Raw genomic sequence first — 15,748 nt, 5'->3', positions numbered from 1 at the left:
ACCTCAACTGAGAAAATGCCTCCATAAGATCAGGCTGCAGGTAAGACCGTAGGCATTTTCTTCATTAGTGATTGATGGGAAGGGCCCAGCCCATGGTGGGTGGTGCCATCCCTAGGCTCATGGTCCTGGATTCTATAAGAAAGCAGGATGAGAAAGCCATGGGGAGCAAGCCAGTAAGCAGCACCCCTCCATGGCCTCTGCATCAGCTCCTGCCTCCAGGTTCCTGCCCTGTTTCTGCCCTGACTTGTGATGAACAATGATGTGGAAGTGTAAGCCAAATCAACCCTTTCCTCCCCAAATTGTTTCAATCATTGTGTTTTATCACAATGACAGAAACCCTAACTAAGACACCTGGACTTGGCACAGGGTGGCCAATGATATGTCATATGCCGGTCCCAAAATGATAAATCTCAAACTTAAAGAGATGTAAAGATGGGCCCAAGAAATAACTACAATGATGACTAGGATGCATTGCCAAGGACCCAAAGAACATCACACAGAGACCCTGGACCGCAGAGACCCTGGACCGCAGAGACCTGCGGGCAAACACTAAAATCACTATGAGAGTCAGTAATATCATATTACATTCATTATTGCAGTCACTACTTTAAATATGCATAACTAAGCTAGTCAACAGTATACACAGTGGTTGATTCTTTGTCTGCATTTATAAAAAGGTTAAGCATTGAAGAAGTGTGTTCTTCTGGGAACATGTTCAGTCAGTGTGCAGCCTCCAAAGCCCAGAGTATTAGCTCCGGACGTTATGAACAAATGGCCTCTTTAGATGCAGGGGCCACGGGCTCCGAGAACACTGTGGGGACTCACCTTAACATACTGCTTTGCCTTCAGAACACCCAGGAGCTCTTGGACCGAGGCAGACAGGACAAACTCTGCTGCTATTTCCAGGTCCTAGGATCACAGAAGAGAAGTCTCTTTAGGATCAGCTTTAAGATCCACCTGAGCAAAGGGCAGCAGCAACCAGACTGGTGGACTCACCTTCCTCAGCATCTTAGCAAAGCCCAGCGCCTTGGAGGCCCTCTCCCGGGCTTCGTGGAAGAGCTCCTTGAGTGCTCGGCTGATCTCTATGACAGATCTCCTGCCGGGAGAGTTCAGTTAGTTCACACTGGGGACACCCAAGAACAAGTGCAGCTCGTAACAAACACGCAGCCAGTTTCAAAGCACAGCGACAAACAACACCCACAGATTTCATCAATGGGAACGAGCAGTTACTGAGACTGTGGCCAAAATACCAGAGGAGAGCTTGATCCTCAGAGTTCTGCACAAAGCACCTGAGTATTCCATGTACACAGGGGACATCAGATACCCCTCAAGTAGCAATATGTTTAATTTTCTAGACATTGCTGTGACAAGGTCTTAGAGCTGCAGAGCTCATACTAATTGGAAAGAAATACACACCCAGCGTGGTGACTCCTGGTCCCCCTAGGACTGTCTGGCAGCTCATCCTGACTTGTGGGGCACAGTACTGACACCACCGCGGATCACAGGGGCAGGACACCACGGAACTGGCCCGGTGGCACGCCAACGCCCTTCCACGTCTCCGGCAGATGAGGGGAGTTCACTGCCTCGATTCTTTAATCCTCACGCCAGACTTTACACTCGTAACGTAAAGCTACAGGCCCACACAAAGGCCCACCCTGTTTCTCGGCATCAGTGTTTTACCAGCTCAGGCCCTCGGTGGGAACATCTCTATCCAGATGTTCTGAAACCCAGCTGCTCTTCACCAGACTTTGTCAGTGAGTAAAACGTCTAGCTCTGAACATGCACCTGTACAGACTGACCAACGATGCACCCGATAGACAGGCGGCCACAAAATGGCTTTACGTGCAACATCTTGACACACACACACACACCCAGAGTGGGTGCAATCTGAACGGTTCAGTGGCATCTGCATGACACTGAGGGGAATTCAACGGGGAAGCCAAGGCTCATGTATTTACTCTAACGTTCGACAGAAGGGACGAGCCAAGTATAAACAACAGAAATCTGCCAAATGGCATCAGAAGGTAGCGTGGACTGCTACAGGGATTCACAGGACAAAAATGTAACATTTAAAGATAGTCTAGAAAAACATGAGTACAGAGTGTTGCTAGCCATTTGCAGTTAATATACACTATACGTTTATCATGTTAAAGTTTGTCTAGAAGACACACACACACACACACACACACACACACACACACACACACACACACCCGTCCATCACAGTCCAGCCTGAACACAGAACAAAGGCAGCCCACTGGGGAAGCAAGACTCCTGCAGTTAAGAAGCAGACAGAGGCCAGTGTGACGCCAACCTCAGCTCGTCGGCAGCTCCGTTGTCGTCGGCGCTGGTCCACAGCTCTGCACAGCTCTCCTGCAGGCCGGACTCCAGGAAGCTCCCCGTGGACTTCAACAGCATCCCTGCAATGTCACTGGGGGGACAAACGGCAGAGCAGAAGAAAGGTCATCTGTCACTGCAACAGTTACAAATCAACAGGAGTTTTCACGCAGCACATGACTGATGAGAAACACGGAAACCTAGACGACGGCACAGCCCATCTCGGGTCTACTGCAGAGCCCGGAGTGTAAACCAGAGCGGTAAACTGTACGCAGTAGCCATGGGATTACACAATGTTACTGCTTCAGTGTTCAAGATGGCAGATAAGCTGGAGAGCAAACTCCTGAAACACAGCTGGCGTTAAACTTCCCTGGAGGTTAGCTCTCCCAGCTGTTGAACACAAACACTCCACACCTGAACCTTGTCCATGAACAGACACACAGAACAAGGCAAATTATGTGGTAAGCCTTCACACTATCAAGGACAAGCAGATGACCTAGGGAAAGAGAGTGGTAAGTATGCAACCATCCAACGATAGGAACTCAGGGCCCCAGACAAGGAGACCAAACCTGGCGACCATCCCACGATGGGGGACACAGGGTATCAGAGAAGGAGACCAAAACTGGCAACCATCAAATGATGGGGAACACGGGGTATCAGAGGAGGAGACCAAACCTAGCTGACAGCAAAGCCTCTCCTGGGCAGAAAGCCGGAATCCAGGCAAGGCTGAATGTCAGCAGGGTCATCCGAGGGGGCACGGATGGATCTTCAGGGGAAAGACTGAGGGGGACGGGACTCTAGGAAGACAACGAACGAGCTGGATCAGGTATGAAGGTGTGTCAAGCATGAGGCACACGTGGGAAAGGACAGCATCTGACCTGAAAGGAGCAGGGTTGTTCATGCCGCAAAGCCTGGCAAGACCCCAGAAGCAAATGGGGTCGGGCTGTGCTCTGGAGAGCCTGGCTATCGTGCTAACTAGTTTAATCACATGGCCATCAAAGCAGGTGGGCTTTAAAATTCCGGAGTGGGAGGGAGTTTGGATCAGAAAAGGATTTTAAGAGTATCATACGAAGCATCAGGATGCATTTATTTAAAAGCTACTGAGCTCCTGTTATACAGAGACAAAAAGCCCTCTACTGATGGAGAAAAAAATAAACAAAAAATGAAATGCTAAGTACTTGTGGGTAAGGACTTCTAAATATGATGGGAAGGTAAAGATCTGCAGAGGTGGGGAAATGAGTCAGTCGTGAAAACAACAGGGACAGCGGTCCACGTGGGGCGGCAGCTCCACCTGCACAGCCTGTGAGCTCGGAAGGGGCTGCTGGGGCTGCACAGTGCGGAGTCCAGGGGGTGAGGACACACGCTGGATGAGGACACACGCTGGATGAGAAGGCCGACTGCATGCGGCCCCATAACCCACTGCTCAGGCGTTCTCCCTGACGGGGAGCTGCTGAGTGTCCCCAGGAGACAGTCTGACTGACAGACTTCACAGGAGCAGCTGGTGCTGAGAGTCAGCGTGGGGATCTGGGCAGGCAGGGAGACAGAGCTGTGTCCAGGAGGAATGATGAAGGACACAGAGGAAGTGGGATGGGGAAAGGAAATCCAGTCCAGGCCCCATCCTCAGGGGCATCCAAAAGCAAAACCGAGGAGTGCCTGGACCGGCTGAGGAGGAGCTGGGGTGGTTCCACGCTGCCTGAACCTGGAGTGGAAATGATTGCTCCAATGCAGGGGACGGGAAGAGCGCCGAGCTAGACCAGTGTAGGGAGGGCAGCCACAGAGCCCTGGGAGCTGTTCTCAGAACAAGGGGCACAAAGGCAAAGTCTTTATTCTTTTATGTTGCATTTGTTTAACTCTGTGAAGCTGTGATACTTTGCCTGTTTAAAACACCTGACTGGTCAAATAAAGAGCTGAACAGCCAATAGTAAGGCAGGAGAAAGGATGGGAGAGGCTGGCAGGCAGAGAGAATAAATAGAAGGAGATATCTGGGAAGATGGAGGAGCAAGATAAGGAGGAGGATGCTAGGGGCCAGCCACCCAGCTACACAGCAAATCATGGAGTAAGACGTAATAAAAGGTATACAGAAATAGAAAAGGGTAAAAGCCCAGAGGCAAAAGGTAGCTGGGCTAATTAAAAAAAAAAAAAAAAAACTGGCTAGAAACAAGCCAAGCTAAGGCTGGGTGCACATATGTGTGTGTGTGTGTGTGTGTGTGTGTGTGTGTTTTCTTTTTGGTTTTTCAAGACAGGGTTTCTCTGTTTAATAGCCCTGGCTGTCCTAGAACTCACTCTGTAGACCAGGCTGGCCTTGAACTCACAGAGATTCACCTGCCTCTGTCTCCCGAGTGCTGGAATTAAAGGCGTGTGCCGCCGCCACAGCTGCTACCACCACCACCTGGCTAGGCACTTATAAAGAAAAATAAGCCTCCATGTGTGATTTATTTGGGAGCTAGGTGGTGGGCCCCCTAAAACAGCCAAAGAACAAAGAGCAAAGAAATTACCAACACCGTCCAGAGGTGGCTTCTGGGAACATGAAGGGCAAGCAGAGACGAAGACACAGCAGTGACAGGAGCACAGTGACCCTGAACAGCAGGACAGACCGACACTAAGTGGGACTCTCTAAGCCTGGAGACAAAAAATACAAGGGATACCACAGCAGCCCAAGGACTGGGAAGCCAGCAAGCTCACTGCTCACTCAAGATGAAGACGCAGTGTAGGAATGAGATCCACATGGGAAAGTGGCACATACTTCTGAGACACCAAAAAATGTTTAAAGAGACACAAAATTCTGACACCGAGAGAGCACAGAGATCGCAGAAGTCCTGGAGCACAACAGTTAGTGATGCACACCTGAACCAGTGCACACGCCCCACAGGGAGGGATGCACACCTGAGCCAGCACACAGGTCCCACAGGGAGGGATGCACACCTGAGCCAGTGCACACACCTCACAGGGAGGGATGCACACCTGAGCCAGTGCACACGCCCCACAGGGAGGGATGCACACCTGAGCCTGTACACACGCCCCAGAGGGAGGGATGCACACCTGAGCCAGTGCACACGCCCCACAGGGAGGGATGCACACCTGAGCCAGTACACAGGTACCACAGGGAGGGATGCACACCTGAGCCAGTGCACACGCCCCACAGAGAGGGATGCACACCTGAACCTGTGCACACGCCCCACAGGGAGGGATGCACACCTGAGCCAGTGCACACGCCCCACATGGAGGGATGCACACCTGAGCCAGTGCACACGCCCCACATGGAGGGATGCACACCTGAGCCAGTGCACACGCCCCACAGGGAGGGATGCACACCTGAGCCAGTGCACACGCCCCACAGGGAGGGATGCACACCTGAGCCAGTGCACACGCCTCACAGGGAGGGATGCACACCTCAGCCAGCACACAGACCTCACAGAAAGAGGCAAAAGCAGTAAAAGAGGAAGAAGTGGAGACTCGGCACAGCGGCACGTAGGCGGTGGGTCTACAGAGCACATGGCCTCATCCTCCATCCAAGTGTCAGAGTTCAGGGAGCATGCCAGAGGCTATAGAGGGCCTGACCAGGAGATGCTCATTTCCCGGAATAAGCAGACAAGTGGCCCGAGTCCCACTCCTATGTCTCCACTGTCTGGAAGGAGTTTATAAAGAGATACAATTCCATTCCATTTCCAAACCATGCTCAATGAAAACTAAAGACTTGGGTTCCGGGTGTCCCCACCAAGCTCAAACACGCGGCTCTATTCTCTCCTTCCGGGACCCAAAGTCTCCACCCTTTTATTAACGACAACAAGACGAGAGCCAGAGGCCGACTCGTTTGGAGCAGAGCATTCTGTTGCTGCCCCGTGCCTGCAGTGGAGCCGAAGCAGTCGGCCCTCTACGGCCCACATGCTAGCAGCGCCCTCCCCACCAAGCTGATGAAACCCGTCTCCAAACACCATGAGTGCCCTGAAGAGGTCACACCCACCCAGGGGAGAACCACTGCGCACGCACACAGACAGGCAGGCAGGCCTATCAGAGGAGGGAGGAGGAAGGAAAGGGGGAAGGAAGGTATCCCCGAGCACAAGGTTCCTACCAGAAAAGCTTTCCGGCCTGTGCTTCTCCTCCTCGGATGTAATGAGTTATTTCTTTGGTGAAATTCCATTCTTCTTCTAACAGATTCTTTAAGCTATGGGAAGCCTGAGGTAACTGCTGTAGCATTTGGATCCAGCTTCTCATGTAATCAAAGTACACCTTAAAACAAAAATATAAAAGGACATGTTTCAGAGAACCCAGCAACTTGTAACATGACCTATATCAACACAGCATAAACCAGAAGGATGAGAAAGAGCAGGAGCCATGGAACAAGACTACACCACAGCCAACTGATGTCTAAACAAGGACTCTTCTCCAGCTGTATGAGTCTTCGGCAACAACACATTCACAACCTTTCAGACTCCTGCAAATAACTTTTTTTTTTTTTTTTGATTTTTTGAGACAGGGTTTTTCTGTGTAGTTTTGGTGCCTGTCCTGGATCTCACTCTGTAGACCAGGCTCAAACTCACAGAGATCCGCCTGTCTCTGCCTCCCAAGTGCTGGGATTAAAGGCGTGTGCCACCACTGCCCGGCCCGCAAAGTAACTTAAATAGCCACAAAATACAGGAAAGTACAATAATGTTTAAAAAAAAAATGCTTAAAAACTTTTATCATGAACATGGACACGGTTCCTTGGAGAGGTTAGTGTTTTATTTTGTTTCATTGCTTATTTTTAGCTGGAGAGAGTTATTAGTACACATCCCATCAACCCTTCTTGATGCCCAAATCTGTGACATGAACTTTCCAAGGCTTATAACATCCAAACTGTGATACACAGTCAAAATGTCCAGGTGATCTGAGGTTGAGACTACACCCACTACACGTGCCTCAACGGCTCTATCACTCCTAAATTCCCACCGTGATTTCTCTGTTGGCGTGTGATGGTCAGTGTTAACCGTCTACTTGACAGAATCTCTAGAAACACCCAGGAGACGGGCCTCTGGCACGCCTGTGGAGGACTGCCTTGTTTGTGCTAACTGAAGTAGGATGACCAGGACACGATGGGGGGCGCCATTCCCCGGCTGGGGTCCTGACTCTGTAAAGGCAGAGAGAGCTGAGCGGCACATTCACTGCTCTCTGCTCTCTTGCTGTGAACCGGATGTAAGCAGATGCTTCAAGTCCCTGCCACCTGGGCATCCCAGCCACGGGGACTGGACCTGTGGCCTGGGAGCCACAGAAAGCCTTTCCTCTCTGAAGTTGCTCTGCCGGTAGTATTTCACTGCAGGGGCAAGAGGGGCAGCTCGGACGGCGGTCTTCCTCTAAACAGGCTCTGGGAGGAAGGCTGCCACAGAGCACACCACTGGTGCATTTTCTGACCTAGTGGATGAGCTGACCAAGCAGAAGAGATCCCACCGTACGTTCTCTGCGTGAGAACTGTGAAGACGCAACTCCACCTTCCAACACTCAGTGTGGTGTTGCCATGGAGAAATCGACACCAGCCTCGCTGCCCAACTGCCAAGCACTCCCCACACCGTCGTCACTCCCTAAGGTGACTTCTCTCTTCCCTTCTCCCTCCCTGTTTCCTCCATTTCTTCCTTTCCCTGAGACAGCTTTGCTATGTAGCCCAGGCTAGATTTGAACTCATGCTCCTCCCGCCTCAGCCTCTCACTGAGGTCACCAGGGTGCACACCACACCTGAACAACTTACTGCCCAACTCTAAAGTTTACAGGATGCTTTAACCTTGAGTTCCATGGGGGAGGGGGGTGCTGTTTGTTTTGTTTTTAAACCAGGATACATCTTAAGAGCTCACTGTTATTTCCCCCCCTCCCCAAGATTCAGGAATACCCTCTAGGCAGCAGACTGTGAGACGATTATTTATTTCCAGGCAGTTTCCTGTTCTGTCTTTGAACGATTTGCATCCTGCACTCTCCAGCCTGTGTCCCAGGACCCTGCAGGCTCAGGGTCACCATGACTGGAGCTGTGCACAAGAACCCAGCCTTCATGGATCCCACACGGTCTTACCCAGGCCAGGCCGAAGACTGCCCTTTCGCTTCTAGAGGCTTCCCTGCAAGCTGGCTCCACCCCCTCAGTCTGCTCAGGGTCAGCAAAGAGTTGGTGTCCTCCTGTCTCCACAGTTCTTCAGAACAACCACTCCTCCATAGCCTTACTCACGAACGCAGAACTCAAGCCCTGAGCACACAGCAGGGGCTTCACTCCTCCTTTAGGATTTGTGTCACCACCTCCCCGGGACGAGGTCCTTTACACTGTCACCTACTGAATTCAGACCTTGGCTGTGCTGGGGATGCTGTGAATATTTTGCTCTGATTGATAAATAAAACGCTGACTGGCCAGTAGCCAGGCAGGGAGTATAGGATAGGCGGGACAAGCAGAGAAGAGAATGCTGGGAAGTGGAAGGCTGAGTCAGGAGACGCCGGCCTGCCATCCAAGGAGCAACATGTAAAGGCAGCACAGGTAAAGTCATGGAACACGTGGCGACATACAGATGAACAGAAATGGGTTGATTTAAGATATAAGAACAGTTAGCAAGAAGCCTGCCACAGCCATACAGTTTATAAGTAAAATAAGTCTCTGTGTGTTTACTTGGGTCTGAGCAGCTGTGGGAGCCAGGTGGACACAGGAATACTCCAGCTACATGGCTGTCTTCGGGTCCGTGTGAGAACTCTGCACACAAGGCAGCAGCAAGGGAAGAGAGGAGGGGAGTGAGGTCTAAGAATCAGCAATTAGATGCTATGACGCCCCTACCATGCTCGGAGCTCTGGGCTGGTTCCCTAGAACCACACAAAACTGGACCTGGTCTCAAAAATCCTAACACTCAGGAGGTGGCGGCAGGAGGATCAGAAGCTCAAGATTATCACAGGATATCAAGTCTGAGGCCAGTCTGGGTTTTAAGAAATCTAGTCTCAGAAAACAACACACACACATAGTATGGGTAAAATGTCATGATGAAATCCATTACTTTGTATGTTAATTTTTTAATTAGAGAAAGTTAAAAGGGAACGGTGGGCCAGCGAGGTGGGACGAACCTAACTCTGGCAAGTTGTCCTCTGACTTCAACTGCGTCTGTATAGATAGGTGCTACCTCCAAATCTCACCAAGACCTATCAGTGGAGTTGGAGGTGAGCATGCACCCTGTTTCTTTTTAAGTAGACGCTGTAATGCCCAGTGACACCCTGAGTCTGACTTTGGACACGGTAACCAGCTGATTCCCAACCCTCCACTGCAGCCAAGCTCTGGGGGCAGGCTGACCGAGACAGTCCACTGCGGCAGCTTTGGCCTGTGAGGAGGATCTTCAGTGCTGCCCCACCAGACATCACAGCCCCCGTCAGTCCACGCCAGGAAGCACCACAGCCCTGCCTACAATGCCGCCGTCTACATGAGAAGACAAACGACAGCTGCTCTGTTATGGAGGGGGAGAACACCACTGAGGCCCGTTTCCTCCTGTCTGAGCGTGGACTTTTCTTTCTTTCCTCTCTGCAGTGAGTCTCAAGTGAAGGGAGTGTTGTGTGGCAAGCATGATCTGAGCGCCTGCCAGGACCCAATCTACCTCTTCCTCTCAACAGAAACGCTGATGCTGTCTGGGCCCCTCAGTCCTCAAAGCACGCCCCTTGCCCCATCCTTCCAACACACAGCGAGGCACGACAAGATGCTACATTCTGACTCACACAAGCCACGGGCAGCGAAGCAAAACAGAACGCTGTGCTTTTCTGTTGGGGTCCACAGAGGTGTCCTAGTGAGATCTGGGCTCGCTTTACACAGCAGGGCTGCATAAGGGGATGGACTGACCACGTGCGTGGTTACCTGGTGTTGGGAAGGGTCTGCACTTGGCTGTGCCATGTGGCATGCTTTGATCTAGCAAGGGGGAGGTCTTTTGCTCCACCCCTTGGCATTCCTTTAAAAGGCCTTTAGAAGAGACAGAAGGGGCTGGCAGGTTTTGACCCAGGCCCTCCCGAGGCTATCCTGTGTTTCTATCTGTCTCTCTCCTCTATATTTCTACCTAAATATTTCTCACTTCTCCCTGCTCAAGAGTACCCTGGGGGGAAAAGTGGGGGTGGGTCCTACAACTTACTTTCCTACAACTGTTTCAAGGTTCTCATCTCAGCCCGGGGCACAGATACCCCAAGGACAGGAAAGGGGAGTGTGGCTTACCACTCTATGTCCCCACCATTCCAAGGCAAAGGGCACTAAATGCGCCGCCTCTGGAAGCCATCAAAGAGCGTCTCAGAAGCAAAGAACATTGTGTCTTTCCAAACTCGTTCAGTTCACAACGCGAAGAGAAGAACTACTTTGTGTGCCGCTTCCTAGGAGAGCTTCTCAGTCATGAAAACTCTGACAGGGACAGTCTACGCCATTTCGGATGCAGCCGCCAGTTTACACACTCTGGCCTTTCATGTGCTCTCTCCAAGCCTTTTCAAACGAACTGTTTCTCACAGGACTCTAGCTGCTGTAAGCCCCCTGTCCACCGCCTTACTGTCTCCCGAGGATGGGAGGCCACTCAGTGTATGAACTCCCACCCTGTGCGGATACCTCGAAAGCCCTACGACAGTCGGGGCAAAACAGACCGAGTGCAACCTCCCGGGCTCTCTCTCATGCAGACTTGCACTTGGCTGGCAAGGCGTTTCCCCCTCTGGCAGCCCAGAAAGTGGGGTGCTCCCCGGGATGCTCCAGTCTGCAAGGCAGGACACAGCAAGCCCCTTCGCCTGAAGTTATCAGATGCAACCTAAGGATCCCTACAGATCTAACTTGCTCTCCCTATATAGGAACTCTACCACACCACATGCGACGCAGAGGAATTTCAAGTTACAGCCCCTGTTCACGATGCTCTGGCCTACCAGTCTGTGTGAATGTTATGCTATAGCACCTGTCTAACTGCAGCTGCTGAGAGAATTCCAAGAAGGTAAGGACAAAGGCAGGCGCAAAGGCCAGACCATCAATAACTGGAGAAAAATACAACCCGAAAGTAAGTCTGAGCGGGCAGCCGAGGAGGTCAGTGCTGGCAGGAAAGAATCGTATGGACAGCCCCGAGATTAGAAGCGTAGGACAAGTGTGGTGGTCTGAAAGGAAACGACACCCAAAGGGACAGCACTGTGGCCTTGCTGGAGGAAGTGTGTCACTGTGGGGGCGGGCGTGGAGGTCTCTTTTGCTCAAGCTTCCCTCAGTGTGACTGTGAGTTGACTTCCTGTTGCCTGCAAGATGTAGGGCTCTCAGCTCCAGCATGCCCTGTTCATGATGATGAACTGAACCTCTGAAAGGGTAAGTCAGCCACCCCCGATGAAATGTTTTCCTTATAAGAGTTGCCGTGGTCATGGTGTCTCTTCACAGCAACAAAAATCTTACCTAAGACAGCAAGTTTGAGATGGGATCTGTGAAGAAATAAAACCCAGCCTGCTCTGACCAATCAAGCCACTGGTAAGTCCTTGAAAGGGCTGGTTCTGCAGAGAGGCCTTGACCCATCTCTGAGATGAAGTACTCTGTGGACATGTCTGTAGCTGAGGGGTCCCGGGCTCAGCAGACTTCCACAGCCCTGGCCACGCAAGAAAGGAAGCAGCTCTCGTGGCCAGCCCCCACCAGCGGTGGTCTCCTTTACTCCAGTATTTCCTGAGCTGTGCAAGGCGCCCAGCACCCATCTCAGGAATTACATAAGGGCCACTGTTGGGGGGGTATGTGTCAGATGGACTAAGATCCAATTTTAATCCTTTTTCTAATGTAAGATGAACTATTCTACAAATAAACAACGGACTGGGTTAAGGCTAGTCCAAAATGTCAATTTAAAAATCATTGTGAACTTTTTAAAATATGGTTTTAGGGGGAAAAAAAAACAAACTGTCATCGACTGCCACACAGACGGAAGCAGGTGGGACCACCACACCAACTCCCTGCACACAGCCCGGGACGCCCTCCTTACTTACCAGGAGCATCTTCTGCAGGTCCTCCTCAAAAGCGTCCATGTTGCAGTCGGTCTTCTCCAGGCCGTCCAGCACCTCCTGCAGCATGAACTGGTAGTACTGCTTCATCAGCAGCCCCCCCTTCAGGACCTCTTTACACTCCCGCACTAGCTGCAAGAGAGCACACAAGGAAGACACAGCTGTCACCCGCACACCCTGGCCACACAGACTGCCAGTCCTCACAAATCCCCCCACAAAAGCCCCAGAGGGACCTTGCTCTGAGGAACCTAAAATAGTCTGATTCCCGAGAAGCTTGTTGTGTGTGGCAGTTCAGCCATCTGTCACACATGAGCACACAGTGAAGAATCCCACAGCAGCCACTGTTTGCTAGAATATAACCTACAAATAAATTCATATTGAAAACAAATCTCACTTAGTAAGGCCACTTTTACCCATGTATATGGTAAGACAAGAGGTAGAAGAGGAAAAGAAAATCTTATGAAATAGATATTTTAACCAAAACCAAGATTTAAATAACAAACCACAGAAAATGGTGGCTTCTGAGTAATGTATTATAGTTTACCCTCTGTGGGGTGTGATTCACCTACTACCAAATACTGCAGCTTAGATTACCTTCTTCGGGGTGTGACTTCATCTACTGCCAAAAGCTGCAGACCAAGCCAACGCTGATAAAATCAGAACTCACGGAAAGGGGGAAAGGATGGTGAAAACAGCAGTATACTGGCATAGTAGGTGATGTGTGGAAGAAGACAGAGGTGAGGCAACCTAGAAGGCCCCTTCCATTATCAGAGCTGGGACACGAGGCCCTCCATATAGTCCCAGGACTAAGGACAGAACCACACAGTCACACTGACCTTCGGAGGCAGCAGCCACAGGGGTCCAGGGCAGTGGCTAGGAAGCAAAGGCTGCCGCTTTCCAGACTGAAATGGGCACTTCACTACGTGCATCTACACTTGTGCCCAGGAACTCATCAGAGCTGCAGCGAAGACTTACCCACAAGCGTGTGTGCGTACCTGGGGAGCACTGTGGCCACGGAAAGTCTTTTTTTGATAGAGTACTGAGAGATAAGTGGGAAGACTTACATGTGTGTGCATAAACACATACATGTACAACACACACACCAACTCACTCTCGTACTGCTATGTGTAGGGAGTGTACGTGTGCAAGGCAGAGAGCTGAATGGAAACACACATGCTCTGTGGCCATCTCTTGGGTGCCAGGAGAACAGGGACTATTTTTAATTTGTGTTATTTCCTACGCCTTTTTCAATTTGTCTAAAACAAGACCTTGACTGCTTTTACAGACAGAAGCCCTTAAACGTTTTTTTTTTTAAATTATCATGGTGCAAGAACTAGACCTGCAAGCCAAATCTCCTAACAGTGTCTGCGTCTGTATCAAATCCAGGCAGGTATTTACTACTGATCCTTGAATCTTCGTAACAAAAATGCCTTTTCTCTTTTTTCTCTGAAATACTACATCAGTCCTAGTTCTGTTGGTCACTGAAGTGTTTTCACATAAATTGTTATTTAACACCACAAGAGCCCATTAGCGAAGGAGATTCCACCCGGTCTTACAGGGTTGTAGCTGAAGTATCTGACTATCACGGTTGCCTACTGCAGTACATAGAACAGGATAAACCCTGGCCAGGCAGACAGTGTGAAGGAGGCGGGGCTAATGTGGAAACAGCTCTGGCTGGTGCATCAGTGTCGACCGGAGTGCACGTGCATGGGGCCACTCCCAAATGACCCACGAGTCACCCTGGTCTACCCTTGACCAAACAGACACATACCCCCTCTGGACCTGCTGTGGGACCCGAGTCCCCTGTCTGTCTTCAGTGGCACTGTCTTGTGAGTCCCAGAGCCACGTAGCCCTTCAGCCTCTAGCAGGTGGCTGTGAGGACCTGAAAGACTTTACTTTACAGTTCATGTCAACGTGCTAACAGCACAAAGCCTAAGAGATGCTCCTCAGCCTTCACTCTGTCCAATCAAACTCCTTCCAGTCATCCCGCGGCTGCTGCTCCTGAAACAGCCCCACGAAGTGAAAACCCACAGCTCGGAAGGAAAAAGCTGGCCCTACCGTTGACGCTCCACGGCTGCTTAAGCAAGCACCCAGTCCAGGCTATCCCCAGACGTTTTCCTATCTACACATGCCTCCAATACAAGAAGAGAGAACCCAGGTGGACTTAAACTGTCTTGCAGGGATAAATCGGAGATACAGCTCAGGGACACGTCACCTGGCGTGGAAGGCCCCGGGTCTGATCTCAAGTATCACCAGTCAACAAGACTGACAGAGGGACCGACAGTCACAGCACATCCTGTTCTTAGACTTTCCAGAAAGAAGTGAATGGTCAAAGAGCCGAAATGCACTCTTATCTTTGGGGGCTACAGGTAAAGAACATTCTAGATTGCCCCTGAACTAGTCAAAACAAACGCTAAGACGTGTTCTTTTCGCTGTCTGTAGTAACTGGGAGAGGAAAGAGGAAGGCGCCGTCGGGCAACGAGCACTGTGTGATAAACAAGAATCTGAAACAAACCTGTTTGATGCTCAGGAGGGAAGGCTCGCCAGCAGGCCTCTGCTCCAGCCGCAGCTTCAGACACTCGTGGATCACGTTCAGCAGGACTCGGCAGAGCACAAGGAAGGCGGGTTCGAAGGAAGGCAGGTCCATGGCCCTCAGCTCTTCCCAGGACACAGGGCTGCACTTCTGCCCTGAGGAGGGAGGTGTCCCCGACAACTGCACGTAATCCGAGCCCCACATGGGACCTGGAAAGTCAGAGAACTGCAGCAAAAGTTCAAGACAGATTAAAACTGTGCGCGGGACACCGCCTGAAGCTGTGGTCACAGGCTTTGCTACAACCTGCTGAGGTAGCTACACGGTTCTCGTTCTAAATGATAAGAATCTCCAACAATTCAGCATCTGCACCGACCCCAGGTCCCAGTGTGCTAGCCAACTTACTGTCATCAAGGGCAGGGCGGGGAAGTCTCTTTTCAAAACAAACCCGCTGGACACAATACACGCAGCGCTATCTACAATCGTGTCTAGACTGGGAAATCAAGGACTTGCTAAATTACAAGAAAACAAGATCACAAAACTCTTCCACAGCTGTTTTGTGAAAATAAAAGCCAGCTCGGCCAAGCCTGCATTCATTTGGAGTCACGCTTCCTGATGCTGCAGACAGCTCCTGCACTGCAGCCCCGGTCACCTGTCACCTCATGTGCCAGGAGGTCCTGCTGTGTGTCTGGGTGTCCTCCCTCTCCCACAGTTGTCCCCTCTCAAATTCTTAAGCTTTCCCTCAGAAAGCAGAGGGCCTGAAACTTCCTCCCATCATTAGGAAGCCTCTGTTATCACCACTACCACCACCATGTCCACCACCACGTCCACCACCACCTCCACCACTTTTATCACCTCCATCACCTCCATCACCTCCACCACCACCACTTCCATCACTACCTCCATCACCTCCACCATCACCACCTCCAT

At 51.0% G+C, this 15,748-nt stretch overlaps 1 protein-coding gene across 2 annotated transcripts in view; it reads right to left on the bottom strand.

Annotated features, from left to right (window-relative positions):
• Positions 1-15,748, bottom strand: part of Map3k4 (mitogen-activated protein kinase kinase kinase 4) — a 103,521-nt gene that overhangs the window by 26,530 nt on the left and 61,243 nt on the right. For both annotated transcript variants that reach the window (XM_015996740.2, XM_042262398.2), the window contains exons 4-9: positions 14,804-15,046; positions 12,274-12,420; positions 6,407-6,564; positions 2,315-2,431; positions 997-1,096; positions 826-909 (exon numbers count right to left, since the gene is read on the bottom strand). In XM_015996740.2, the coding sequence (XP_015852226.2) occupies positions 826-909; positions 997-1,096; positions 2,315-2,431; positions 6,407-6,564; positions 12,274-12,420; positions 14,804-15,046 (849 nt within the window). The remainder of the gene's footprint in view (positions 1-825; positions 910-996; positions 1,097-2,314; positions 2,432-6,406; positions 6,565-12,273; positions 12,421-14,803; positions 15,047-15,748) is intronic.

This window comes from Peromyscus maniculatus, chromosome 16 (assembly GCF_049852395.1).
Source record: "Peromyscus maniculatus bairdii isolate BWxNUB_F1_BW_parent chromosome 16, HU_Pman_BW_mat_3.1, whole genome shotgun sequence".
NCBI classification, from domain to species: Eukaryota; Metazoa; Chordata; class Mammalia; order Rodentia; family Cricetidae; genus Peromyscus; species Peromyscus maniculatus.
Note: the sequence above shows the minus strand (reverse complement) of the source record. Positions and strands in the feature narration are given on the sequence as shown.